This window comes from Aethalodelphis obliquidens, unplaced genomic scaffold, assembly GCF_003676395.1.
Source record: "Aethalodelphis obliquidens isolate GAN/ISIS:26980383/991018 unplaced genomic scaffold, ASM367639v1 scaffold46, whole genome shotgun sequence".
Taxonomy (NCBI): Eukaryota; Metazoa; Chordata; class Mammalia; order Artiodactyla; family Delphinidae; genus Aethalodelphis; species Aethalodelphis obliquidens.
Window position 1 is genome coordinate 11,755,325 of NW_020837990.1, and position 27,999 is coordinate 11,783,323.

The 27,999-nt window shown below is 41.3% G+C and overlaps 1 protein-coding gene across 1 annotated transcript; it reads left to right on the plus strand.

The window, feature by feature from the left end:
* The first annotated feature begins 498 nt into the window (after nt 1–498).
* On the plus strand, nt 499–12,853 carry PLET1 (placenta expressed transcript 1). The gene is made up of 4 exons (XM_027081849.1): nt 499–2,580; nt 6,110–6,311; nt 9,766–9,827; nt 11,815–12,853. The coding sequence occupies exons 1-4, from the start codon at nt 2,298–2,300 to the stop codon at nt 12,303–12,305; spliced, it is 1,038 nt and encodes a 345-aa protein (XP_026937650.1). The 5' UTR covers nt 499–2,297; the 3' UTR covers nt 12,306–12,853.
* The last annotated feature ends 15,146 nt before the right edge of the window (nt 12,854–27,999 follow it).

Consider the following 27,999-nt stretch of genomic DNA (forward strand, 5'->3'; position numbering starts at 1 on the left):
TGTCCTTCTACTCCACCATCTTTCCACACTGTCTTGATTACAGTACCTTTGCAGTTTTGAAACTGGTAAATGTGAGTCCTCCAACTTTGTTGTTGTTGTTTCAAGATCATTTTGGCTATTATGAGTTCTTTGTTATAGTTTTCAGTATACAAGTCTTGTGCTTCGTTTGTTAAATTTATTCAGTATCTTCACTGAATATCTTCAAGCTTATTGATACTTTCTTCTGCCAGTTCAAATCTGTTCTTAAGTCCTTCTAGTGAATTTTTCATTTCAGTTATACTTTTCAACTACAAATTTTCTGTATGGTCCTTTTTACCATTTCTATATCTTTATTAATATTCTTTTTTGTTGAGACATCATTCTTAAACTTTTCTTTTATTCTTTAAACATGGCTTTTGTTAGTTCTTTGAACATATTTATAATGACTGAGTTAATGTTTTTGTCTAGTAAGTCCAACATTTGGACTTCCTCAGGGACAGTTTCTATTGGCTGGGAGTTTTTTTCTATATACAGAACACACTTTCTTGTTCCTTTGTATGTCTTATAATTTTCCCTTGAAAATTGAACATTTAAAAAATATAATGTGACCATTGACCATTATGCACACCAGATTCCCCTCCTTCCCAGGGTTTGTTGTAGTTTGCATTAGTTATTATTTGTTGTTGTTGCTGCTGCTGCTGCTGTTTATTTAGCAGCTTTTCTGAATTAATTCATTCTGCAAAGTCAGTATTCTTTATTATGTGTGGTCACTGAAGTCTCTGCTTAGTTAGCTTAGTGGTCAGCTAATGAATAGACAGAGATTTCCTAAATGTCTTGAACCAGTAAGTCTCTCAATCTTTGCCAACTTCCTCTCTGTGTGTACGCCTTCACTGGTCAAATAGGCAGTTTACAACTCAGCCTTTGCCTACATTTCTTACTTGTATAGACCCTCAAGGTCAGCCAGAGATAAGTGATTAGGGCTTTCTCAGATCTTTTCTGGGCATGTGCATAGCTCTGTACATGCAGATGACCTTTTAGATCCCCAGGAATGTGTCAGAGCTTTCCAAGGCCCCCAACCAACATCTCAGTCCCAGTTTTTTCTTTTAAATTTTGTGCTCAGCTCCTTGTTAGTCCCAGTTGCAACCACTGCTTCAGACAGCTGCAATGTTAAAAACTTCCCACTGATTATTTTCAACAAATACCCTAGCAATAAGGCTGTTTGCAGAGAAAGTTCTGAAAGCCCTGAGAATTCAGCTTTATAGGCAATTTGCAGACAGGTCATATAGGGACAATTCTCTGGAAATGAAGCTTTTTGGAGCACTCCAAGCCCATTCTGTCCCCTCCCTATTGGCTGCTAGTTTGCTGGTCTTCATGGCTATCATAGTTGCAAGGCTGTTGGTTTCTAATGCTACTTGAAGAGGTGGGGTAAGAGGGATGGGAACAGGGCAAGTTAAAATGCCTCGATGCTCACTATGTTTAATGAGATTCAGCCATTTTTCTTAAACAAATGCTCCTTGAATTGTTGCAAGTCTTTGCTTAATTTCTAGAGTTCTGAAAAAGTTGATTTAGACTGTTTTTGCTCATTGCTTTTCTGGAGGAGTAGGTTTTTCAGAGGTCCTCACTCCACCATTCTGTAAGTGCTTCTCCTGAAAAAACATTTATAAATATCTCTTTGATTCAATTCTACATTTTTCATTTTCTTTCCACTCACACAGAATACATCTCTCCTCTTTTCTCCTTCAGTGAGTAAATTAAAATCAGAGAAGAAGTATGAAAAAAACATATTTTCTGATTTTTTTTCAGTAGTTTCCTTGTGCTACAGTAGTATAGAGGAAAGTGTCAGGCAGAAGCAAGGTGAACCAAAGCTGTTTCTTTCCAAAGAAACAAATACAAATCCAGAAGGACAGTCTTTCTAGTTCTATGATAGTCGCTAAATGAACTGGGACAGGAGACATGTTCGATTAAGGAGACTTGGAAAGGATACGTAATATACCATGAAGAAAAGTGCTTTAATGCCTGAGTTTCCTGTAGCGAGAAGAGTGTAGTTCCTAAACAGGACAGGTAGGTGATGATTACTCAACTCTGAATTTCACTTTGCCAGTATTAACCCCTCCTCACAGCTTGCTTCAAATGTCAGATGCTGAGGTGAATGAGAGGCAAAATAAAACCACGATCAGTACATTCCCCTTCATGAGCAAAACTGGAATTCGCAAAGGGTCGTGGTGACAGATACAAGGAGATTCATTCCTGGTGATATCTTGGGCCAAATTCCAGAAGCCCGTTCATCTTAGGGAGGAGTGGGCAGGAGATTTGCATGTATGACCTCACCCAGAAGTTCCAGCCCCAGAGCATATAAACAGGTGAGTTGTAGCTCTTACCCAGTTTCAGGCCCAGTAGTTTCCAAACAGATCAAGACCATGGCAATCCTCGGGTCCCTGCTGCTGCCACTGGGGCTGTTTCTGTGCCTTGGACTGCTGTGTTCTTCTGCCAGCTGCATAAGTCACCATGGCAACTGCATGCTCTTCAATAAGGTCATTGTCGCCACTTACTCAGGAATCCATGCCAACCCAAACGTCTATAAAAGCAATACAGTCTACACAGGTAAGTAGAAGCCATTCCCTCTGCTGTCCTCTGTTTTCTGAGGGTAGATAAAACCGGAATTGCAGAACATACCCCTCCATCCCTGCTCTCAATGACACAAACAAAACATGTGTTTTTGACCCGTCTGGGACACAGAGGCAGAAAGAGGGAGAATGAGAACATGTGAGAGGATGGGTTGGGTGGGACTATTTCCTATTTCTGCATGTCCCCTGTGTGAACCTGAGCCATGGGAGTCATTACATCCCAACACTCAGGTTAACCGAGTCCCAGCAAGAGCACAACTGCGGCAAGTTCTCTCACTTAAATAATTTGGGCTTTTTTTTTTTTTTTTTTTACTTAAAACAGTCTGTATTGGGGGGGCATTTTTATTATTTTAAGGGATTAAAAATTGCACCACATTTTGTAGTCTTTTCCCATCCACTTGATGAAACAATGCCACCATGGATGATTGTATACGGCACAACTCCAGGAGACGCTGTTCACTTTTAGTCTGTGGGTGGAAAATCTAGTGAGCTAGACAGGGAAAGTATTACTATCCCACCTGATAAATGAGGAGCCTGAAGCTGAGAGAAGTTAAATGACTTGCTCAGGGTCTCACAACTAATAAGTGGCAGAACTGCCTCTTGAATCTTGGTCTTTTCATTCCTAATCCAGTGCTTTTCTTTGAGGTGCCTAGAAATATTTTACAGACATCCCTTTTGGGATCAGTCAAACCTACAAGTCAAGGCAAGTGCTCTCGAATAACTTTCATAATAACAACAAATTTAATATGGCTGTTTACATGTACTAATGTATTTAGTCCTCACAATGACCTACTAGGTAGATACTGTTGTCATTTCCTGTGTGTCAATGAGAAAACAGAGGTAGAGATGCTAGTGACTCGCTCAGGTCACAGAGCTGCTTAAATGATGGACCTGGGCCATGAACCCAAGCATTCTAGCTTCAGAGACCCTGCTCTTAACCACTAGACTATACGCCTCTTGGTTAAGGTAATGAGAGCTAAGACGTCATACTGTGTGCTGAGTACTGTTCTAAGGGTAAATGCTATTATCTTCCCCATTTTACAGATGAGAACTGAAGCACAGGAAAGTTAAAGTTTTACCCAAGGTCACTAGTAGGTTGCACAGCTAACATTTGAACCTAAATAATAGCCAAGATTTGTCCTGCTTTGTCTAGCCAAGCCGTCCAGCTTCAGAGCCTGACTCATCTACCATGTTATCCTGCCTCTCTTAGAACTCTAACCAAATTTTGCAGAGAACACCAGGGTGATATCTATACCCATGCTCTACAGATTCCAGGCTTCAGCAGGAGAATGCCTATGGCCTGCCTTCACACACTCATCCTGGCTAGTCCTTTTTTCTATTTTTTCTTGGGGACTGTCACTAAGTGCCTCACCTGTGGTGGGTCTCCCTATGTCCCACTCCCTCAGGCAGCAGATCTTGTCCTAAACAGGGCAGGGAGGGTAATCTTGTGCTTCAAGATGAGGACCAGGAGGGCATGTGTGTGACCTTGTATACAGAGCAGGACCTGGATGGTCAGGTCTCATACCTCTGACTTAAGGTAACACATCACGAGGTGAAGAATTTTGCTGTTGAAATGGAAAAAAAAGAAACCTATCTTGTGAAGATGCAAGGGGTGCGGGGTTGGAGGTGGGGGTGGCAGAGGAGCCATGTGAAAGTAGGAAGACAGAAGAAAGAAGAATCAAAAGATGATCCATAAGACCCCTTGAAAGGGAACGTGCTGGATGAGAGGGACAACACAGCATTTACAGAGGCACCGGGTAGAGCAGAGAGAAAGGAGAAGAGGAACTAAGGCTCACTGAATGCCTACTACGTGTCATGTGCTTCTTATGAGGATCATAAGAGCCATGCACTGGGTCCTGCAAGCAACAGAAGCAGAAATATAAAACCAGAAACGTTTAGAGGCTCTAGAAGAGCACTTTGAAGGTTTTGGACAGGTGTGTGTCCTGATGGAAGTGTTGAGTGTGGAAGTCTGATCAGTCTGAAGCCTGAGGGAGGGGACTGTGGAGGCCAGGAATCTGGATAATACAGATAACTAGGAGGGATGAAATGCAGATTTAAGCCAGAGAGTGGGGTGGAAAACAGAAGAAAGGACAAAGGCAAGCCCAGGGGAGAGCTGACAGGCTTGATGACTGGATGACACCATCACTCATCACCATCCACCTCAGCACCATGCACACACATCTAGGACAAATGTCAGGTTCTCGCTGAGCAACTCAGGGCGGGGGGATCTGGCTCAGCAACATTGACTGGCAAAAACAAACAGAACAGAGAAATGTTTCGTGCTAAGAATAACAATGGCAACTTATCCAACACCCACCAGTATTAAAGTCTTTACATTCTTCTCTTCAGTCTCCCAGGAACCTTTCAAGATAAGGTACCATGATCTCCATACAATGAGAGATAATGTCATTATCCTCAGACCTAGAACCAACCCTAGTGCAAAGCGGGCATTCAATAAATATTTGTGGAGTGAATGATGAACAGGAAAGAAACCAAGGATCGGAGGTGAAGTGACTTGGTCTTAAATGTTAGGGCTAGGATTCAGATCCAGGACTGTCTAATCCTATTGTGCTGCAAGATCAGTTTTCTTTATTTTGTAAAGGAGAAGCCTTTAAAATAAGTTGGGGTGGCTGAGAGGACCCTAGCATTGAGAAATTTGTTCAGAAGGGATCTTCTAAGGGAGGAAACGGACAAACTGAAATAGTCTCTTGAAATTCCCTCCCTATTACACATCAGAAGGCTGAAAATAACAGGTGGAATTAACAAGTGTCAGTGGGGTCCCTGTGGGCACACGCTGGGCTAGGTCAACAGGTGAGACTCACCTGAGTGGAGGGGGTCACGGAACCCTAAGTGCTTACTTAGAGGTACTTGGATTGGGGCTTTGGCAGGTACCTGGACTAGGTACCTGGATTAGGGCCTCTGGGTCTCAGAGGCCCCCCCTTCCCTCACTCTCAACAACAAAGACCAAGAACATCAGCATTTCTGGAACCAGGAAATAGGCTTTGCTTTGACTTGGCAGTAACAGTTCCTTACTTCTGGAAGCATTTCCCAGGAGGTCCGCTTGACCCTTTCACATGCATCCACCCCTTCTCTCCCCACACTGCATTCCTCCTGAGAGAAGGGCAGAACTCTCATCTGGCAGAAAGGAACAGGGCTCAAGAGGTTAAAAGTCAGCCAGGACCTCATCCCTGATACGTAGCAAAACCAGGGCCAGAGTACAGGTCTTCTTTTGTTCACCTTTTCCTGTAGAAAACTTAGAAAACACAAAGAAGAACTAGGAAGAAAATAAAAACCATCTATAACCCCACAACCAAGAAATCCTCATAGTTAATATCTTCATGTATTTCCTTCCAGACTTTTTTCAACTTATTTCACAAAAATGGGACCACACTATATTTACATACTACTTGTAACTTTCTTTTTTCACACTTAATTTTGATTTCATGACCCCCATCTCTTGTCTTACTGCACAGACGGCTGATTGTTTCCTTCTCATTTCCTCCTAGTGTCAGTTCCTGTGAATAAAAATATTACCTCTGTGATCCTGCGAGCAATAGACCAGGACAACTCACTCATTGGCTCCTGGCAAAAAGCTGACAAGTATTGCAGCAGCAGCGTCTTGTACCACATGAAGAGCCAATACAGCAAGCTCTTCGAGGCAAAATGGGTATCTCCTAGTTTCATGAACATAACTACAGTCGAGCTACAGTAAGAACCTATCCATATATGATTTGCTTTGGGCTTTTACAATTTCATATTATGTTTGTACAGTTTTATACTGACTTTAGAGGACTCAAAATGCAATCCAGATATGATGTGGATAATTCAGTAGCTGTACTCCTTTTCTGCCTCACCATTCTTTGTCCTACCTTTATCTGTAGAAGTTTATACATCACACACACACACACACACACCAGGTATGCTCAACATAAACAGAAAGAATTGGTGTTAAAGAAAACCAGAGCTGGATAGTAGTTAAAGCAAAACTAATGAATGAATGAACAAAAACAGATTGTATTCAGGACTATCACAATAAGAGAAAAGAGACCTCCATATGGAACAAGTCTCAACTCTGAATACAACATGGGCAAGTGGGAATTTACAGCCCAGGAACAGGGTGAGGGCTCAGTGGATGGAAAATCACTAAGAGGAAACATCAAGACCTGTAAGGGGGGCTCTGGCCAAACTGACCTAACAGGATTCTTGCTTAAGGGAGGCCAAGGCTGATCCGATATCACCTGGGGGATAGTAGAGGATGAGGAATTCAATCAGATAATAAAGGTGATCAGATATCAAGGGTGGAAGGTTCTTGCTAAACCGACTTATGAGGATTCTGGCTAAAACTGGATTTTATAAGGAAGTACACAGATGGGCCTAGGAGAAGGTTCCAGAGCCTGACTAAAGTTTGGTCAAGCAAAGAATCCTTGTCACTGGCACCCAGTTTGCTTCAAATTCTCTATATTCCCTCCTACTCCCACCCAATTCATTCCTATTAGTCTGGGGCAGACAGTACTCCAGAGCCAGGCAGGGTTGGGGGCAGCAGCAGCAAACAGTTAAAAATAAAGACACTCCTCTTGAAACCATCTGGCCACCTGAGCGTTCCCCTCTCTGCCAACCCCCAGGGCAGTCCTCCAGGAGGCCTTGCTAAACTGGGGGTGCAGAGAAGCTGCCAGTAGCCAAGAGCCTGGAGGAGGGGTACTCAGTCCCCATTGTTACCAAACTGAACTTGGGTCCACTCGCCTGCCAAACAGCAGAGACAATTTACTGACTCCGGGTTGTGGTGAAGGAAAGTGCAGCGTTTATTGCAGGCACCAAGCAAGGAGAACAGGTGGCTCATGCTCAGAAGACCCGGCCTCCCCAATGGCTTTCAGGGAAGGTCTTTTAAAGGCCACATTTGGGGTGAAGTTTTCAGGGGGCATGACTTTCTTCTGATTGGTTGGTGGTGGTGAGGTAACAGGGTGATGCTTCAGGAGTCTGAATCATCAACCTTCTGATTCCAATCAGTCTGGGGTCTACGTGCTTGTGGTCACCATGTAGTCACCATCCTCCACTTGGGCAGGGGTCTTAGTTTCTGCAGAACAACTCAAAGATATGTGTCAGATTGTTATATGTATCCCTTGAGGAGAACTAGGACTCTGTTTTATCACTGAAGTATTATTTCTTGACTGCTTTCCTTGGTTTCTGCATTCCCTCACTTCCCTAATTAGTAACTGCTTAAGTCTGCTCTTTGGAACTCGAGGAGGGTCTAGGAGACTAAAGCCTTTTTCTACAAACAAGAAATGGGGGGACACGGAGTGGCTTTTGTACTAGGGCGGCCCCCCAGGGTCCTGCTTGGTTTCAGTCCCCCCGTTTCTTTGATACTCTTCAATCCTAAGGGGAATGGGGGTGGGGAGTGGGACAAGAAAGAGAATAAAGTTTTTGAGAGTGGTTAATCATAAACTCAGCAGGGGATCTCAGTTTTAGGGAGACTCGGTTTCACCATGACACAGAGAATCATTTTTTAAAACATAGATTCATTTTGGAAATGGCTTGCTGGCAGAAAGTGTGATGATTGTACAGTAAAACCGGCTTCCTCCTGTTGCACAAAATGGACACACTCAGATTCTGAGGTGAGGCCACCTGGGGACTCTAACAAAAAACTTCCCTCCCAGCTAGGGATTTATTTTCAAGTTCACTTTAAGAACCAAATGTTGAGAGGTCCTTACACTTTCAGACTGCCATTTTGTACTGAAAGGGCAGGTCTGACCATCAGGCCATGTCCACTATGAACTGCCACTAAGTCTCTGTAGACAGCGGTGATGGTGATGCTGCCAAGTCACTCCAGCCTCTCCAGCCATGCCCAGGCTTGGTCGGACCTAGCTGGCTCTGGAGGAGGTGCTATTATGCCCACAGAGCGACCTGCAAGACTAAAATCCAAAGGGAGGTGCTACAACCCAGCCTCACGATGACAGCAGCTCCTTAGAAGCCGGCCAGGGCTAATGAGGCAATGGTTTTCCTTTCATCTCACCTCCTTAAGGTCTCCACACTCCATGCAACAACAGATAAAACACCAAATGGTGGTGACAATCTTCAATGGAAACAGCACATTCTCACCAACAGTGCGGTCTCCAGACCCCTCTTCACTCGCACCTGCTGTGATGCACTGGCCTCTCTGCTTGTTTACGATGTACACACGCAGCCTTGATCAGCGAGGCTGACAAGGGGAGGGGAGCAGCACATATGATGGGGGAAGCCCACTACGCTGAGTAGCGCACAAAAGGCAACATGAAGAGGTTCCTGCCCACCGAACTTTACAGTGTGGGTTGGGAGGCAGGGCCTGTACAGAAATAATTATTGAGGTTACACAGCACTTCCTCAGAAAGCACTTCCTGAACCCCCAGATCAAGTTCCGCTCCCTGTTTACTCACTCTCATCACTGCCACTGCTTCGTTGCAATCACTTACTTGTCAGTTGACTATTCGGTTAAAGTCTCCAGGGTAAGAACCACGCCTGCTGTGTTCACCACTGTTCCCTCAGCAGTAAGCACAGTGACTGGCATGTACTTCACTCTCATTAATTGTTCAATGTATGAACAAGAGACTGATATAATAATGGACCCAATGATATCAGAACAACAGACCAAGCTGTACAGGTCATTTAATGAACATTAAGCACCTATGACGCTACATGTCAGGCGTTGTTGACAAAAGAACTTGCCCTCGAAGAGCTGGCCCTCCAGTCGGGGGAGAGGCTCACAGCAAGGCAGTGTAGTAGAGGGGCATGCATGTCTCTCTGATGGAGCTCTGTCTGGGTCCATGACAACCAGGAGAAACAATTTCATAGAGGCTACTGTCGAGTCTGTGGGCAGATGTGCCCGGGACTGGTATTACAAGCAGAAAGACTAGCCTGAACAAAGACCAGCCGTGTATACCAGCCTGTGGGGAATCCAGGGTGCTGGTGTTGGTGGGGGAGAGGGATGGACATGATCTTGTCTGGAGCAAAACTGTGGAAGATCTTGGTCAAGACAGTATACAGCAGACCAGTACTGAATGATCTGCTACTTGTGCTGTAAAGAATTTAAGCACAAAAGAAACTAAGAAGTTGGGATCCCCTGGGAAGGCAGTAATGTGAGCTGAGCTTGTGAATTCCCCACCATTATCTCTCATCAATTTTCCCTCCACAGAGTCTTCACAGTCGATTTGCACAACGTGGCTAGAGTTTCTTTTAAGATACTGAGAAGAAATGGTAAGTTCCTCTGCAGTCTATTTACATATCTGGCAGTGAAATCCATTGGCCCAGAAAATTATCTTGTGGGTGCCCAGAAAAAAGTCTTCTAATCATGCGTTACCCAGGTACCAGTTGAGTCTCCCAGCACCCTGAGGTCTACATAAGATTAGCTCAACCCCTTATCCTGTGCCCTGTGGAAAACAAAAGCCAATTCCAAGGGGCCTTCGATTCTCATGGTCACTTGTGGCTCCAGACGCCGGCTTCCTTAAGAGCTGTTTCCATTCAACACCACAGAGACATGGATATGGAAGTTGGTTCCTTCCTCAATTTTCACAAGAATACCACCTCACACAGAGCCTTCATTGGTATAGCAGACTTTACCGAAGGGTTTAAGGGATGAGAAGGGAGATTTGCACAAAGCAGGGTTGATAGCATAGAAAACCAATAATTTCATTAGTTCTCAGAGTGGCCTCTGGCCTCCAGCACAACCACCAGGAATTTCCACTGGCCTTTCCCAGGCTGTAGTCCTCAACGTCAAACCATTCTGAGGCTCCCTGCCCTTCTCCCTTCTCTGCACCCTTCCTTCTCTCTTATCTCTCTCTCGCAAGCAAAATCAAATTCAAGAAACTGAGGTTCAGAAAAGATAGGTAATTTGCCCAAGGCCACACAGAAAGTAAATGGCAAAACGAGGACTCAAATTCCACATCTTATACTTTTCTCGACTTTTCTTAAACTTACTTTAAAACTAGAAAGACAATCTTTTTTTTTAAATGAAGTTTTTAAATACAAGCTTCAACCAAGAACAAGTAATATTAGTCTTTCTCAGTGTCCAGATAACAGGTCTTCCTCGTGAGCCCCCAAACACTGAAATGCATCTAGTACGCTGCCCATTTTCGGGTCAGTCAAGCATTGCAAATGTGATCAAAGGCATATCTATCTTCAACAACCAATATTAAAGTGATTATGCCTAATGAAACTATTATATGAAAGCCTTAACTGTTTCCTTGGTGGTTTCCCCTCTGTGAAAAGTTTGGGATGTTATTTTCTTTCTCCAGGACATTTTTGAAATGAACACTCGTATACATGCTAGGAAAGGAAAAAAAAAAAAAAAGTTTGTCTCTAGTCAGGACTCCTTAGCTCCATGCTAATAAAATCCAGATTTTAAAAAAGGAGAAGAAAGCGGTTCTGTTCAGACTTTGGGCTCAGTGGTGTCCTAGAGAAACATTTGCCCTGAGGAAATGCTAAATGAGATAAGACAATGCCACAGAGCTGGAAGGCACCCTGCAAGTGGGCAGAATGTACAGGTCTGTGCAAACTGCTTTGCATTTCCCTTCTTCGTCCTTATAGTCCCCTCTGTGGTTCACTCAGATCCTTGGAAGTATCATTGCCAAGCTCCAGTTTTTCAGGATCAGACAACCACCCAGGGGTGTAGGCCTGGCTTTCTCTGCTTCTCTGCAAAGCAACCTCAGAGAACCAACGTGTGGTCAGATCAATGCCTGTGAAAATGACCAATGCCTCAGACACCACAAAAAGGGATTCAAGCATTTGGACAGGGCCTCCTTCCACTTCCTTTAAAGCCGAGTCAGCCATCCTCAAGTCTGGATGGTGTCTAGTTCTTATAACCTTTACATGGAAACTTTGAAATTAGCAAAAATAATAAAATAAAATTGTACCACTCTGGATCATATTTGCACTGATTGAGCAAATATAATATTAAGGACATGAGGACATCTGAAGGCAGACTACCTTCCCAACAGCAAATTCAATAGTTATGTAAGTTCAGTATAAATTCCTTCTTCCATAGGTCTTAAGGTCAGAGTGTTTCTTATTTTTTGTTAACATTCTGTACCCCTAATTTCCCCTCCTCTAAATACACTTGGCCCTTGTGAAGTGTTCACTGAATTCTGCCCATGAACTCTGGCTCCAGCATTCCATCACATTAGCCTCGTTTCTCTAGTGCCTACTCGCCACCCAAAAGAGATCCTGATGCCATTTTTTTTTCCAGGGACAACCTCAGACTTGACCACCAAGATCTCCACAATCAAGCCAACCACAGCCACAACCCCAATCCCAACCCACAAGCTAACCACAACCCCAACCCACAAACTAAACACAAGCTCGATCCACAAACTAAACACAACCCCGACCCACAAACTAGCCACAACCCCGACCCACAAACCAGCCACAACCCCGACCCACAAACCAACCACAACCCCGACCCACAAACTAGCCACAACCCCGACCCACAAACTAACCACAACCCTGACTCACAAACTAGCCACAACCCCGACCCACAAACTAACCACAACCCTGACCCACAAACTAACCACAACCCCGACCCACAAACTAACCACAATCCACAAAATAACCACAACCCATAAATTAACCACAACCCAAACCACAGCCAAAAGCTTGGCCAACAGAGCCTTCCTCAGCCCCATGAGAGATGCCATTCAGATCCTGCTCGTCTTTCTCACCAGCAAACTCCTCTTCTAGAAGGAAGCTGGGGGAACAATTGCTTCTGCCTCCACTGCATCCTTCTATGTTCAGTCCCAAGACAGGGCTCTGACCTCTGTGAATGAAGACTCTGCGTTCTCAGGGTACAACTCTACTGCCACTGCTTCAGACCCAAACGGAGACCTGAGGGTCACTTAGTGGAGGGTAGCCAGTCTGCTCACTGCTGTTCAACTGGATCTCTCAGGACACAAATTAGGCTTTTTGTAACCTGGTCTGGGTGTAACTTGGAATTCTGGCTCTTAATTTAACATGTTGACAGCCAATTCCGCAGTCAGTCTAAACTTTTGTTTAGATGCAACGCCAGTAGTATTTGAAGGGAGAGAAAATAAGAATGTACCATGTCTGAGTAGCCAAGGATAGGGAAAGATTATGGTATAAAGGCATTATTTTCTGTCATACCAAATACGCTATGCTTCAAGCAAGAATAATGAATGTGTTAAATTCAAATATGTCTTTAATGAGTGATTAACTTAAAATACAGAAAATGTCATCTAATTTTATTCATTTATGTGAGCATTTAAAAATCAATGGATATAAAATAGGTAACTAATAAGGACCTACTGTATAGCACAGGGAACACTACTCAATGCTCTGTAATGGCCTATATGGGAAAAGAATCTAAAAAAGAGTGGATATATGTATATGTAAAACTGATTCACTTTGCCGTACACCTGAAACTAACATAACATTGTAAATCAACTATACTCCAATAAAAATTTTTTTTTAAATCAGTGGGATGGTGAGAGTGTGTATATTTTAAGGCCAGATATAAAAGTAAAATTTTCTCAATTTTAATTTTTCTCAGGTGCAAACTGGTCATTTTTCCCGTAATGGTAACTTCCACTAAGAGAAATGGGCAAAATATTTATAATACTCATAATACAATATGCATAATACAATACATAATACATAATACAATATAAACCAAAAGTAAGTATGGTATTTCCCGTAATAAGCAACTGCGTTTTCTTTTAATAGTTATGCTAAATTCCAGTATGCCAACATTCAGTGACTGGATGCCAACTTGCAGCTGGCCTTCCTCAGGGACAGTTTCTGTCAATTTCTTCTTTCTCCCTGTGAATAGGCCATACTTTCCTATTTTGTATGTCTAATTTTTGTTGAAAACTTAACATTTTCAATATTATAATGGTGACTCTGGAAATCATATTCTCCCTTCTCATCAGGGTATGCTGTTGTTGCTTGTTGAGGGCTGCAATCATCCATTTGTCTAGTAACTTTTCTAAACTAGTTTTGCAACGACTGCGTTCCTCATTGAAAGTGGTCACTGAAGTCTCTCTTCTGTTCTCTCAGTGGTCAGCCAGTGACCTGACAGATTTTCATGTATGTCAAAATTTAGCAGCCTCTTTCCTCATTAGCATTCCCCTAACAACTACAAGTTTTTTTTTTTTTTTTTTATTAGAGTCTAGAGTTCGGAACAAGTTGACCCTGACAGATTTTGCCAGTTTAATGGCTGCTTCAGTGGAGGGACCAATTCTTGGCACTCCTGACTCCGCAATTTTCTGTGATGTCACTTGGTAGCCACTATAGGTATCTGCCAGGCGCTATACTCAGCACTTTATATGCGTCATCTCACTTAATCCTCACAACAACCCTATGAGATATAGCCATTTTACAGAGGATGACAGGCAGAGAGAGAGAAATAATTTGCCCAAAGTCAATCAGTGAATACACAGTGAAGCTAGTGGGTTTTGAAGAGTGGTCTGTACCACTTTAGAGCCTGCACTTTAACCAGGACACCCTAAGGGCACTGTTGAGAAGGATTCCGAAGCAAAATCCAGGTTCAAAAATACTTCATATTCAATTAGTGATATCTTCCTTGGGCTCAGGAGGCAGGAATTGAAGCAGAACAGGCTCCAAATATTTGCCATCCTTGGTCACTCCTTAAGTGAATCCAGTAAGTGGCAAGCGCAGTGAGTAGCAGAAGAAGAATAAAGGGCTAAAGAAGTATGTAGCTTCACAGTCTCAGGGACAGCTAATCCTGATCTTGACTAATGGGAAGTGATAGACCAAAACAAAAAAAAAAGGCACACAAGCAATGGCAAGGAAGCCCACAGGCTGCATGCACCTCATGCACAGACAAGAGACAGACTATTTATCGCTCCCATACTCCCTTGCCCAATCTTGTTCTTCCACTTGTGGGTTTTCTTGTTTGCAGCTTCGTGTTTTGTAAATTCAATGCATTCCTATTCTGTGTCAGAAACAGCAACTGCCTACCCATTGTAAGGGAAGTGATAATTCATTCTGAGAAAGTAGAAAAGAAAATTAATGTCTTCCAAATCCCGTTACCTCAAAGATTTTTCACACACCAGAAAGGTTCCAGACCTGGTCAACACAATACCTGGTATTGTAGTCCAACTACAATACCGACCATTCAGAGCAAGAAAAAGACTCAGAACAGGGAGAAAATGTAGACAGTATCTTATGGTCTATCAACCCCCAAGTTATTTTTTAAAGTAAGTGTTGAAAACTTTCAGTAAACTTTATTATTTCATGAGAGGTAGTTTTGGCAATTGTCTTAAAGGATAAATTCTGAAGCCAGACTGCAGGGTTCAATTTCATTTTATTTTACTTCTTATAAGTTACCTTATAAGGTATAAGACCTCGTATAAGTTACTTAACTTCTGTGTACCTTGGTTTCTTCATTTGTAAAATAGGGAGAAAAATAGTAGCTACCTATTGGCTGTTGTAGAAATTAAATCAGTTAATATATATAAAGCACCCAGAACAGCACCTGGCACAAAGTTAAACACTATATAATTATTTAATGCTTTAAAAAGGCACCACGAACGATACACTGATGTACAAGTAAGCCAAGCATTTCAATACTATATATATATATATATATATATATATATATATATATATATATATATAATATAAATATATACAAATAAAATGGTGCCCTAACAAGGACTAAAATTTCTCATTTGTAACTGTTGTAAGAAATGGCTAATGTCTGACTTTTCACCGTCTTTCTCCCTCCAGCCCCACCTTCACCTCCACCCCTCAGGATTCTAAGTAGAATGTCTTCTGGCTTTCTGGGTCAGCTCCTAGGCTCTCTCGTAAAGAATCTAAATAATGAGTAAAGGGGTTAAATTATTCTACATAATAGAGAGCTGGGACAAGGGAGAGGGTGGGAGAAGAGGAAGCAAAGGCAAAGTTTGGGTTGAGTATTGTGTGGGCTGAGATAGAAAGAAGCTTTGGAGGCTCCGTGGACTGAAAGGAGAGGCGAGGGGTTTCCCAAGCACTACTCTTGGTACAAACCAGTTCTGGCAATGTCGTTCAAGAGATACAAGTGAATATCAGAATTATTTTAATTCTGATTGCTGGACTGTATTTCTCTGAATGTGGCACAGCAGTGAAACCAGGACATATGTACCATCCCACCCTGCTTTTATGTAAGTTATATCCATATATAGATAAAGTTAAATGTATATAGCTAATATAACCGGGAAATAATGTAACATATGCAAAAATACCTGCTTATTTATCGATGCATACATATATAACCTATATGTAAAAATAACTTCAGACTCAGATGCTTGAGTCCAACAAACTCAAAAAGACTTTGGCGAAAATAAAATGTGTAGACAAAGCATATTTAAAGAGCTTGGGATATTTTTTGAAATAGTTATTATAATTGTTGAGTCGGGGTTTTTTTCTTTTTTCTTTTTTTTTTTTTTTAAGCCACACAAACCTAGGTTCAAATCCCAGCTCTCAATCTACTGAAACCCCAGATTCCTTTTAGTAAACTGGAGCTGACTCCTACCTTAAAGGGCCTGATGACTGAGATACTGGACACATTGTGACTGACATAATGCTAATTTACAATAAGCCAATAAACGCCAAAAACTTGTTAGTTAACTACACAGACATCAACACAACTTCAAACGAAGGTGGAAGACGTCACACCCCACACCTGGTTAGGCTGCATTTTTTCTTTTCTAAACAGTTTTCTCCTTCAAGAAAGGAACCTTGACGTTCCCCCTAGTTCTTTGGGAATTACTGAAAGTTATTATGGCAACAAATTGAGCCCTAGTTTGCTGAAAAACACATATTGCCTCAGTGTTGCCACCGATCTGTTAGATCTACACTCTACAAGGAACCCTGCTCCTAGGGGCTAAACAGATGGAATGATAAAAGGCATTCTTTGCAAGACCAGCTGAGGCCTCTCTGCCTGGGGTAAATCCACTCTCCACAAGCTGGGACAGGAACTACCCACCAATCTTCATTGTCTGTCCTACCACAAAGGGAGTACCTTAGTGAGCCCCTGAGTGAGCGCTGCTAACAAATGATGGTGTGGTCATAAGGACAGCAATTTACTAAAAGACCCGTGATTCAGAATTCTAGCTTATCTGTGCTTAAATTAGTAGTTGAGGACTAAGACAAATTTTACCCACAAATGGAAATGGAAAATCCCCACGAAGATAAAGTTAGCCAGACGAACAAGTTTGGAGGAAGACGGGATTTTATTTCATATTGCAGTGGTTGTTCTCTAAGCTGAAGCATGTAAAAAATAACACCTATCTGAAGTATACTTTAAAGTTTGGTGTTAAACATTGTAAATCAACTACACTTCAATTAAAAAAAGACGTTTTGGTGTTAAATCTCAAAATTTTTACCAAACCAGTTTCAACCAGTTCTTTACTTTCGGGCACTTTCATACATGCAATAATTATTCAGCACCTGCTCTGTAGGAGGCACTAGGCTAGGTCCTGGGGAAACAACGAATAAGACAGGGCTCTGGTCCTCATGAAGTTGACATCCTCGAGGTGAGTATAGACAATAAACTAACAAGCAAATAAATAAGACAAAAGGAAACATATATGTAATTTTAAAACTGCAAGAAAGGGCACTGTATAGGTATTATGATAGAAAATAACAGAGGATTTCTACCTATACAGGGTGACCAAGGAAGCCTTCAAGAGGGTGATATTTAGGGTGGGATCTGAAGAACAATTAGGTTTTATGAAAGGAATGAGGAATGGGCCAGGGGCAATGGTTGGGGCAACATTCTAGGCAGAAGGGAAGTAAACACAAAGCTCCTGAGAGACACTGCTTTGGGAAAGATCCCTGGTGTTCTCCCTACTTGCTGCAATTAATAAGTTTTTCTCTCGCTTACCAAAAAAAAAAAAGATCCTGAGGCACGAATGAAGTGAGTGTTCATTAGGATGAGCAAAGGCCAATGTGACAAAAACACAGTGATCATTTTAAGGCTGGGGAAGTAGGCAGTGACTGGATCATAAGGGGCTTGGCAGGCCAATGTCAGGAGTTTGGATTGTATTTTAAAAACAAGAGGAAGCTCTCAAGGATGGGGGATGAGGGGGATGACAGTGTGGAAGAGAACCAAAGTGGAGCAGGACACCAGTTAAGAGGCCATGTCAGAAATCCAGGCAAACAAATGGTGGCAATCCGGACTGCCGTGGTAACATTGGAAATGGAGAGAGAGAGGCAAAAATCATTGTTTATTTAGAGGTAGAACTTTCTGATAGATTGGAGGTAAGAAGTGAAAAGGGGGAGTGGGAATCAAGGACAACTTCCAGATTTCTGGCTTGAAAAAAATGAATGGATGGTGGTCCATACTCATTCCCATGAGTATTTTTAGGGAACTAGTAAAAGAAGATTCTGAAGGAGAAATCAGAAATTCAGTTTTGGAAGTGTTAAGTTTGAGATGTCCACAAGACACCCAACCACCCATATGCGGTTCTATCTGTGCAAACAAAAACTTTAAAAGGTAAAGGCCAACACTAGTTCTATTTCTTCAGGTTGTCCCCAGCCATAGCACTCACATTTATTAGATATTTGTGAAAAGTAAAAAAGGGTTTTTAAACTTAGTTCATACTTCTTATCATACTAAATTGGGATTTTTCATTGACTAGTAAACTGGTTGTATGAGGGTGAACCTGGGCTTAAGTACCGATGACTTGTTTCTTGGGCATCTTTAAGAATACATGCCTGAGATGTCACTTCTTTAGCCAACAACCAGGAAAGAAAAGGGAAAGGAATTCTAATTCTCTTTTTTAATGATTAATACTTCTGTCTAGATGGTGACAGAATACTGGTAGGAGTGGGTGGGTGGATTTTGAAGGAAGCAAACTAACTGATGAAAGCATAACTGCTGCTTTGAAAATCTTCCAGTGCAAGAATCACTTTCCCCTACTTTTCTTTTATGGTGATAGCAGTTCTCTCAGTAGCTATGCAGAGATAGTGTTTATCTGGGGCATTTTCCAAAATGTCTGTCTTGCAACAGAATCTTGTTATAAAGTTAAATTGCGTGAAACTAACAATGATTTTTCTATGTGCAAGGGAGGCTAGAAATATCCCAGACATAACAAAAGCAAAATGAGCACAATCTGTTTCCCGTCTTTAAGATAATTCCATTTCCAGGAGGAATGTAAAAGTTTGCAGTTTAAAAAACAAAACGGACACTTATCATAGATCTTTTTCACTCTTGCAAAATGAAATGTGCTTTACTCCCCTGGGGTCAAAAAGGGCATGCTACACACTCCCTGCCTACCTCTCCAGCCTCATCTCCTGCTATTCTCCATATCACTTTACACACTAGAATATGTTTAATCCCCTCCCCTTGAGTGTGGGACGGATCTGGTGACTTGCTTCTAAGGAACAACAAACAGAAAAGTGATTAGGTTACCAGGCTGTGGCTTCCATCCTGCTAACGCTCATGTTCTCACTCACACACACCCCACTTTTCTCCCTCCCTCCTCGCCCCCCTCCTCTCACTCTCACTGGCACTCTCCCTCGCTCACTCTGATGAAGGAAGCTGCTCTATGAAAAGGCCTACATGGCAAGAAAGGAAGGCAGGAATGGAGGCCTAAGTCCAACAACCAGTGAGGAACTGAATCCTGCTATCAACCACACAAGTGAGCAAGGAGGCTGATCCTTCCCAGTCAAGCCTTGAGATGCCTGCAGCCTTGTGAGCGACTCTAAGCCAGAGGTCCTAGCTACGCCACATCCAGATTTCTGGCACATTAAAAATGTGAAATAATAAATGTTTAATATATGTAATAAATGTAAACATTCAAAAAAATGCTGTTTTAAGCCCCTACATTTGGAATAATGTGTCATGCAGCAGTAGGTAAGTAGTATGCTCACCCCGCAGAGTGGTTATAAGGATAAAGTGATGTAACATAAAAAGTATTAGCAAAATGCCTGACACCACAGCAAGGGCCGCGTGACATCAGCTCCATTTCCCTTCCCATCACTCTATCTTCACTGCCGCTACCACACGCATGACACCGTCACCTCCTGTCTAGATTCCTGTAATGACTTCGCAACTGGTTTCTTTGCTTCCCTTTGTGCAGCTGGCTATCTTCCTTAAAAAGCAAGCAAATAAAACTTCAACAGCTCCTTACCCCTGGGTAAAAAAAAAAAAATTTCACATATTGAGGTATGGGGAAGTCATTCTGGCTTATACATGAGTTAACTCAAATGTTATTGCTAACTAAAATAGACTGTTTGTGGCTTACCAAACCTGCACTGTCCATCTGCTTTAATTATTAAAGGAAAAGGGCATGGTGACCAGAAGTGTAAAGAACAGCCATATTAAAAATAAAGATTAAATGCCTCCCTTCCTGGGACACCAATGCTGGTACTCCTTCGATAAGACTCCCTTCTCAGGTGCCAAGGCCATACTGACTCGCTATGTACATGCTGATCTGGTTTTTTTCAAACGTTGAAGGAATGTATCCCCGACTTGTTTGACATTCTCTGTTCTGACAAGACACAAAACTGTGCTTTGAGCAGTTCCTCAGAGTTATCTGAGAGACTGTCTTCTGGACTATAGTCCTCAGTTTGGCTCAAATAAACCTCTTTCCTATTCCTATTATAGACTGTTTATTGATTATTTTCATCAACACCCTTAAAGAATAAAAATCAAACAAATATTTAAGGCTCTCTAGGCTGTCTGCATCCTGTATTTCCAAGCTAACTTCCCATGGCTCTCTCACACAGCATCACCATTCTATTAAGATTAATCTACTCATTATATCCCAAATATACTTTGTACACTCCCACCCTGGTAATCTCACTTATGAAATTTTACCCTTTCAGTATTTTCTCCCCTTTTCTCCTGAATTCTAAACCAACACCCTCCCTGTCCCATCACTTTAAACACCATTCAGGACTAACCTTGTCCACACTAAGCTTTTCCAAACCTAACCACCCCATAACAATTTTTCCCTTCTCTAAATTAATATTTACTCATTTGGTATTTAAAGTCATCGAGATACAAAATCTAAAAACAGGCAGAAGCAACTTCAGAAAACATCTGTCCAACATTCATTTTGGAGAACTAAGGCTCTGATATGAAAGTGACACAAGTGAGCAGTAATGGCACTTGGACTAGAACTCAAGCCTCAAATTTTTCATGTTATTCAATTCTAAAAATATTTCCCAAATGTCCACTATGTATAAGACACTGTAAAATTTGAGCAGTTTCTACCATTACGCCATTCATTTATTTAATCAGTGAAAATTATTGAGTACTATTTACCAGATACTCTGCTTAGAATAATTTTGCCCACAAGGTATCGGAGTAGTGAAAAAACCAAAAGGTAAAGCAATAATAAAATAGAGCTTACTAAAGTCTCTGATAGCAGGTTCTAGGGAGACTTAGAAGAAATCATCTATATCCTATCTTTGGTCCTTCACTCATCTACTCACTCACTCATTCACTAAATAGACAGACAGACAGACAGTAGGTACACAAACAGAATTCTCACTTTCCTAAGGAGAGCAAGTAGGAAAAAATGTTCTCTTGAAGCAACTCATGAACAACAAACACCTGGAGTGTCCCTGTTACTATTAAAAAAATGATGTTTTTCTAATATGATATCAGATCTGCATAATGTGGTATTAAAAAATCTTGAGGGCTTCCCTGGTGGCGCAGTGGTTGAAAGTACGCCTGCCAGTGCAGGGGACACGGGTTCGTGCCCCGGTCTGGGAAGATTCCACATGCCGCGAGGCGGCTGGGCCCATGAGCCATGGCCGCTGAGCCTGCGCGTCCGGAGCCTGTGCTCCGCAACGGGAGAGGCCGCAGCAGTGAGAGGCCCGTGTACCGCAAAAAAAAAAAAAAAAAAAAAAAATCTTGAAATGTATACACTATCCTTTTGTTAAGAGTCTGTGCTTGACCCCTCCATGCCACACGGGTTCTTGGGGGCATAGGAGGGAGGCCGGGGAGACCAGGAGAGGAAGGCAGGAGGGGTCCTCCAGGAGGAGCAGGAGAGGAGCAGAGGGCGTTTGCCCTGCCCGCTCGGGCCCAGGTACCCTGCTGAGCTCCCAGGCCAATCCCCTGCCCTCCAAAGCCCGCTCCAGGTCATGTGGGTCCTTGGGGGCATAGGAAAGAAGCCTAGGGGAGAAAAAGAGAGGCAGGCAGGAGGGGCCCTCCTAGACTGGAGGAGCAGGAGAGGAGAGGAGGGCATTTGCCGTGCCCACTTGAGCCCAGGAAGCCTGCTGGGCTCCCAGGTGAGGTCCCCCATCCTCTGAGGCCAGGGGTGGGGGGCACGCCTGGGCCCCTTCTGTTCTATTAAGCCTAAGCCCCACCCCCACAGCCTTTTCCAGCCCTGTGGGTCCTAAGCATAGGCCCCACCCACCACCCAAACCTCACCCTTGCTTAGGCCCTGCCCTCCACAGCCAAGTCCTTCCCCCACCCCTTTTTTTCCCTCCTCCTTTTTTTTTTACTATTGTGGTACTGTTGTACCTTCTAGTTGCTGATTCATCTATATTTTTATTTTTATATTCTTTCTAACGTGTCTGTTAGTTTCCTAGGTTACTGTTAGCTGTTTTTTTCCTGCTGCCCCATGCTGCTTGCAGGACCTTGGTTCACGAGCCACGTGTCGGGCCGAAGCTCCTGCAGCGGGAGCTCCGAGTCCAAACCACTGGATTAACAGAGAACCTCAGACCCCAGGGAATATTCATCAGACTGAGGTCTCATGGAGCTCCTCATCTCAGCACCAAGACCCAGCTCTACTCAATAGCCTACAAACTCCAGTGTTGGAAGCCTCAGGCCAAACAACCAGTAAGACAGGAACACAGTCCCACTCATTAAAAAAAAAAAAAAAAGAGACAGCATAAAAATATGTCACAGATGACGGAACAAGGTAAAAACCTACAAGACCAAATAAATGAAGAGGAAATAGGCAGTCTACCTGAAAAAAGAATTCAGAGTAATGATAGTAAAGATGATCCAGAATCTTGGAAATAGAATGGAGACACGGATTGAGAAAATTCAAGAAATGTTTAACAAAGATCTAGAAGAACTAAAGAAGAAACAGAGATGAACAGCACAATAACTGAAATGAAAAATACACTAGAAGGAATCAAGAACAGAATAACTGAGGCAGAAGAAGGAATAAGTGAGCTGGAAGACAAAATGGTGGAAATAACCGCTCAGGAGCAGAATAAAGGAAAAAGAATAAAAAGAATTGAAGACAATCTCAGAGACCTCTGGGACAACACTAAGTGCACCAACATTCAAATTATAGGGGGTCCCAGAAGAAGAAGAGAAAAAGAAAGGGTCTGAGAAAATATTTGAAGAGATTATAGTCAAAAACATCCCTAACATCTGGAAGCAAATAGTCACCCAAGTTCAGGAAGCTCAGAGAGTCCCATACAGGATAAACCCTAGGAAAAACACACCAAGACACATAATCAAACTAACAAAAATTAAATTCAAAGAAAAAGTATTAAAAGCAGCAAGGGAAAAACAAAAAATAACATACAAAGAAATCCCCATAAGGTTATCAGCTGATTTTTCAGCAGAAACTCTGCAGGCCAGAAGGGAGTGGCAGGATATACTTAAAGTGATAAAAGAGAAAACCTACAACCAAGATTACTCTACTCAGCAAGGATCTCATTCATATTTGATGGAAAACTCAAAAGCTTTTCAGACAAGCAAAAGCTAAGAGAATTCAGCACCACCAAACCAGCTTTACAACAAATGCTAAAGAAACTTCTCAAGGCAGGTAACACAGAGGAGAAAAAGACCCACAAAAACAAACCCAGAACAATTAAGAAAATGGTAATAAGAACATACATATAGATAATAACCTTGAATGTAAATGGATTAAATGTCCCAACCAAAAGACATAGACTGGCTGAACAGATACAAAAACAAGACCCATATATATGCTGTCTACAAGAGACCCACTTCAGACCCAGGGACACATACAGACTGAAAGTGAAGGGATGGAAAAAGATATTCCATGCAAATGGAAATAAAAAGAAAGCTGGAGCAGCAATACTCATATCAGATAAAATAGACTTTTTATTTTAAAATAAAGACTGTTACAAGAGATAAGGAGGGATACAACATAATGATCAAAGGATCAATCTAAGAAGAAGATTTAACAATTAAAAATGTTTATGCACCCAACATAGAAGCACCTCAATACATAAGGCAAATGCTACAACCATGAAAGGAGAAATCAACAGTAACACAATAATAGAAGGGAATTTAACACCTCACTTACACCAATGGACAGATCATCCAAACAGAAAATAAATAAGGAAACACAACCTTTAAATGACACAATAGACCAGATAGATTTAATTGATATTTATATAACATTCCACCCAAAAGTGGCAGAATACACTTTCTTCTGAAGTGCACATGGAACATTCTCCAGGATAGATCACATCTTGGGTCACAAATCAAGCCTCAGAAAATTTAAGAAAATTGAAATCGTATCAAGCATCTTTTCTGACCACAATGCTATGAGACTGGAAATCGATTACAGGAAAAAACCTGTAAAAAACACAAATACATGGAGGCTAAACAGTGCACTACTAAATAACCAAGAGATCACTGAAGAAATCAAAGATGAAATCAAAAAGTGCATAGAAACAAATGACAATGAAAACACGACAACCCAAAACCTATGGGATGCAGCAAAAGCAGTTTTAAGAGGGAAGTTTATAGCAATACAATCTCACTTCAAGAAACAGGAAAAATAAACCATATAACCCTACACTTGAAACAACCTCAGAAAGAAGAACAAAGAAAACCCTAAGTCAGGAAAAGGAAAGAAATCAAAAAGATCAGAGAAGAAATAAATGAAATAGAAATGAAGAAAACAATAGCAAAGATCAATAAAACTACAAGCTGTTTCTTTGAGAAGATAAACAAAATTGAAAAACCCTTAGTGAGACTCATCAAGAAAAAAAGGGAGAGGACACAAATCAATAAAATTAGAAATGAAGAAGGAGATATCGGGACTTACCTGGTAGCGCAGTGCTTAAGAATCCGCCTGCCAATGCAGGGGACATGGGCTCGAGCCCTGGTCCGGGAAGATCCCACGTGCTGCGGACCAACTAAGCCCATGCGCTACAACTACTGAGCCTGTGCTCTAGAGCCTGCGAGCCACAACTACTGAGCCCACAAGCCACAACTACTGAGGCCGCATGCCACAACTACTAATGCCCACAAGCCTAGAGCCCATGCTCCACAAAAAGAGGAGTCACCACAATGAGGAGCCCGCGCACCACAACAAAGTGTAGCCCCCGCTCTCCGCAACTAGAGAACGCCTATGCACAGCAAAGAAGACCCAACGCAGCCAAAAATAAATAAACTAATAATAATTTTAAAAAGTAGAAATCACAACTGACACCACAGAAATACAAAGGATTATAAGAGACTACTACAAACAACTATATGCCCATAAAATGGACAACCACGAAAAAATGGACAAATTCTTAGAAAGGTACAATTATCCAAGACTGAACCAGGAAGAATTAGAAAATATAAACAGACCTATCACAAGTAATGAAAATGAAACCGTAATTAAAACCCTCCAACAAACAAAAGTCCAGGACCAGATGGCTTCACAGGTGAATTCTGTCAAACATTTAGAGAAGAGTTAACACCGATCCTTTTCAAACTCTTCCAAAACATTGCAGAGGGAAAAACGCTCCCAAATTCATTCTATGAAGCCATCGTCACCCTGATACCAAAACCAGAAAAAGATATCACAAAAAAAGAAAATTACAGACCAACATCACTGATGAACATAGATACAAAAATCCTAAACAAAATACTAGCAAACAGAATCCAACAGCACATTAAAAGGATCATACACCATGATCAAGTGGGATTTATCCCAGGGATGCAAGGATTCTTCAATATACGCAAATCAATCAATGTGATACACCACATTAACAAATTAAGAAATAAAAACCATGTGATCATCTAAATAGATGCAGAAAAAGCTTTTGACAAATTCAACACCCATTTATGATAAAAACTCTCCAGGAAATGGGCATAGAGGGAACCTACCTCAACATAATAAAAGCCATATATGACAAACCCACAGCAGGCATCATACTCAATGGTGAAAAACTGAAAGCATTTCCACTAAGATCAGCAAGAAGACAAGGATGTCCACTCTCGCCACTCTTATTCAACATAGTTTTGGAAGTCCTAGCCACAGCAATCAGAGAAGAAAAAGAAATAAAAGGAATACAAATTGGAAAAGAAGAAGTAAAACTGTCACTGTTCGCTGATAACAAGATACTATACATAGAAAATCCTAAAAATGCCACCAGAAAACTACTAGAACTAATCAATAAATATGGTACGGTTGCAGGGTACAAAATTAATGCACAGAAATCTCTGGCATTCCTATACACCAACAATGAAAAATCAGAAAGAGAAATTAAGGAAACACTCCTATTTACCACTGCAACAAAAAGAATAAAATACCTGCCTAAGGAATAAACCTGCCTAAGGAGGTGAAAGACTTGTACTCAGAAAACTATAAAACACTGATGAAAGAAATCAAAGATGACATAAACAGACGGAGAAATATACCATGCTCTTAGACTGGAAGAATCAGTATTGTGAAAAAGACTATACTACCCAAAGCAATCTACAGATTCAATGCAATCCCTATCAAACTACCAATGGCATTTTTCATTGAATTAGCACAAAAAATTTTATGATTCTTATGGAAACACAAAAGACCCTGAATAGCCAAAGCAATATTAGGAAAGAAAAACGGAGTTGGAGGAATCAGGCTCCCCAACTTCAAACTATACCACAAGGCCACAGTAATCAAGACAGTATGGTACTGGCACAAAAACAGAAATATAGATCAATGGTACAGGACAGAATGCCCAGAGCTAAACCCACGCACATATGGGCACCTAATTTATGACAAAGGAGGCAAGAACATACAAGGGAGAAAAGACAGTCTCTTCAAATAAGTGGTGCTGGGAAAACTGGACAGCTACATATAAGAGAATGACATTAGAACACTCCCTAACACCATACGCAAAAATAAACTTCAAATGGATTAAAGACTTAAATGTAAGTCCAGACACTATAAAACTCTTAAGAGGAAAACATAGGAAAAACACTCTGACATAAACCACAGCAAGATGTTTTTTGACCCACCTCCTGGAGTAACAGAAATAAAAACAAAAATAAACAAATGGAACTTCATTGAACTTAAAAGCTTTTGCACAGCAAAGGAAACCATAAACAAGACAAAAAGACAACCCTCAGAATGGGAGAAAATATTTGCAAATGAAACAAGAGACAAAGAATTAGTCTCCAAAATGTACAAACAGCTCATGGAGCTCAATATCAAAAAATCAAACAATCCAATTAAAAAATGGGTGGAAGCTACACTCAACAATAAGAATGAACCATAGCTTAATAATATCAAATAGGGACTTCCCTGGCAGTCCAATGGTTAAGACTCTACACTTCCACTGCAGGGGCATGGGTTCAATCCCTGGTTGGGGAACTAAGATCCCACATGCTGCGCCGTGTGGCCCAAATAATAATAATAATAACAATAATAATATTAATATCAAATAAAATATTTAAGTAATTAAGTCTAGAACATTAGTGTACAATGTTCTGTTTACAAAGTGAAAAAGTTAAAAAATATGTTATATAAAGATATATAGTTTTAAGGAATATATATGTGTATATATATTCCCTATAAATTGTATACACGTATACATATACATACATATATGCAAATCAAAGGAATAATGAACCCAGATTTTGAATGATGGTTACTTCTAGCTGAAGGAAAAGGAGGATGGATGGAGTACATATGACTAGATGTCAGTTGTCAAGATCTCAGTTTTTATACTGGGTTGTGGCTTTATAGATGCTTATTATCTTATTAAATATAACCAGCTAACAGACTGAAAAGAGGTTCTGAATGGATCAGTGGCAAGAGTGTGTCATAAACCAAGGATTATGCATAATACAATTCTGTATACCTGAATGCTTTTTAAAAAGGTTTATGGCTTTGTATTATATAAAATTTTGTCTATTTAAAGAAAATGTTAAATTTAATGTAAAGTACTTATTCAGGCTGTGTTTATACATTAACTAGACGTATATAAAAACATTATATAAAATATTTTTAAAATCCTAAAAAAAAAAAAAATGGGTGGAAGACCTAAATAGACATTTCACCAAGGAAGACATGCAGATGGCCAAGAGGCACGTGAAAAGATGCTCAACATCACTAATTATTAGAGAGATGCAAATCAAAACTACAATGAGTTGCAGATACAACTACTATGGAAAACAGTACAGAGGTTCCTTAAGAAACTAAAATTAGAACTACCATATGACCCAGCAATCCCACTACTGGGCATATACCCTGAGAAA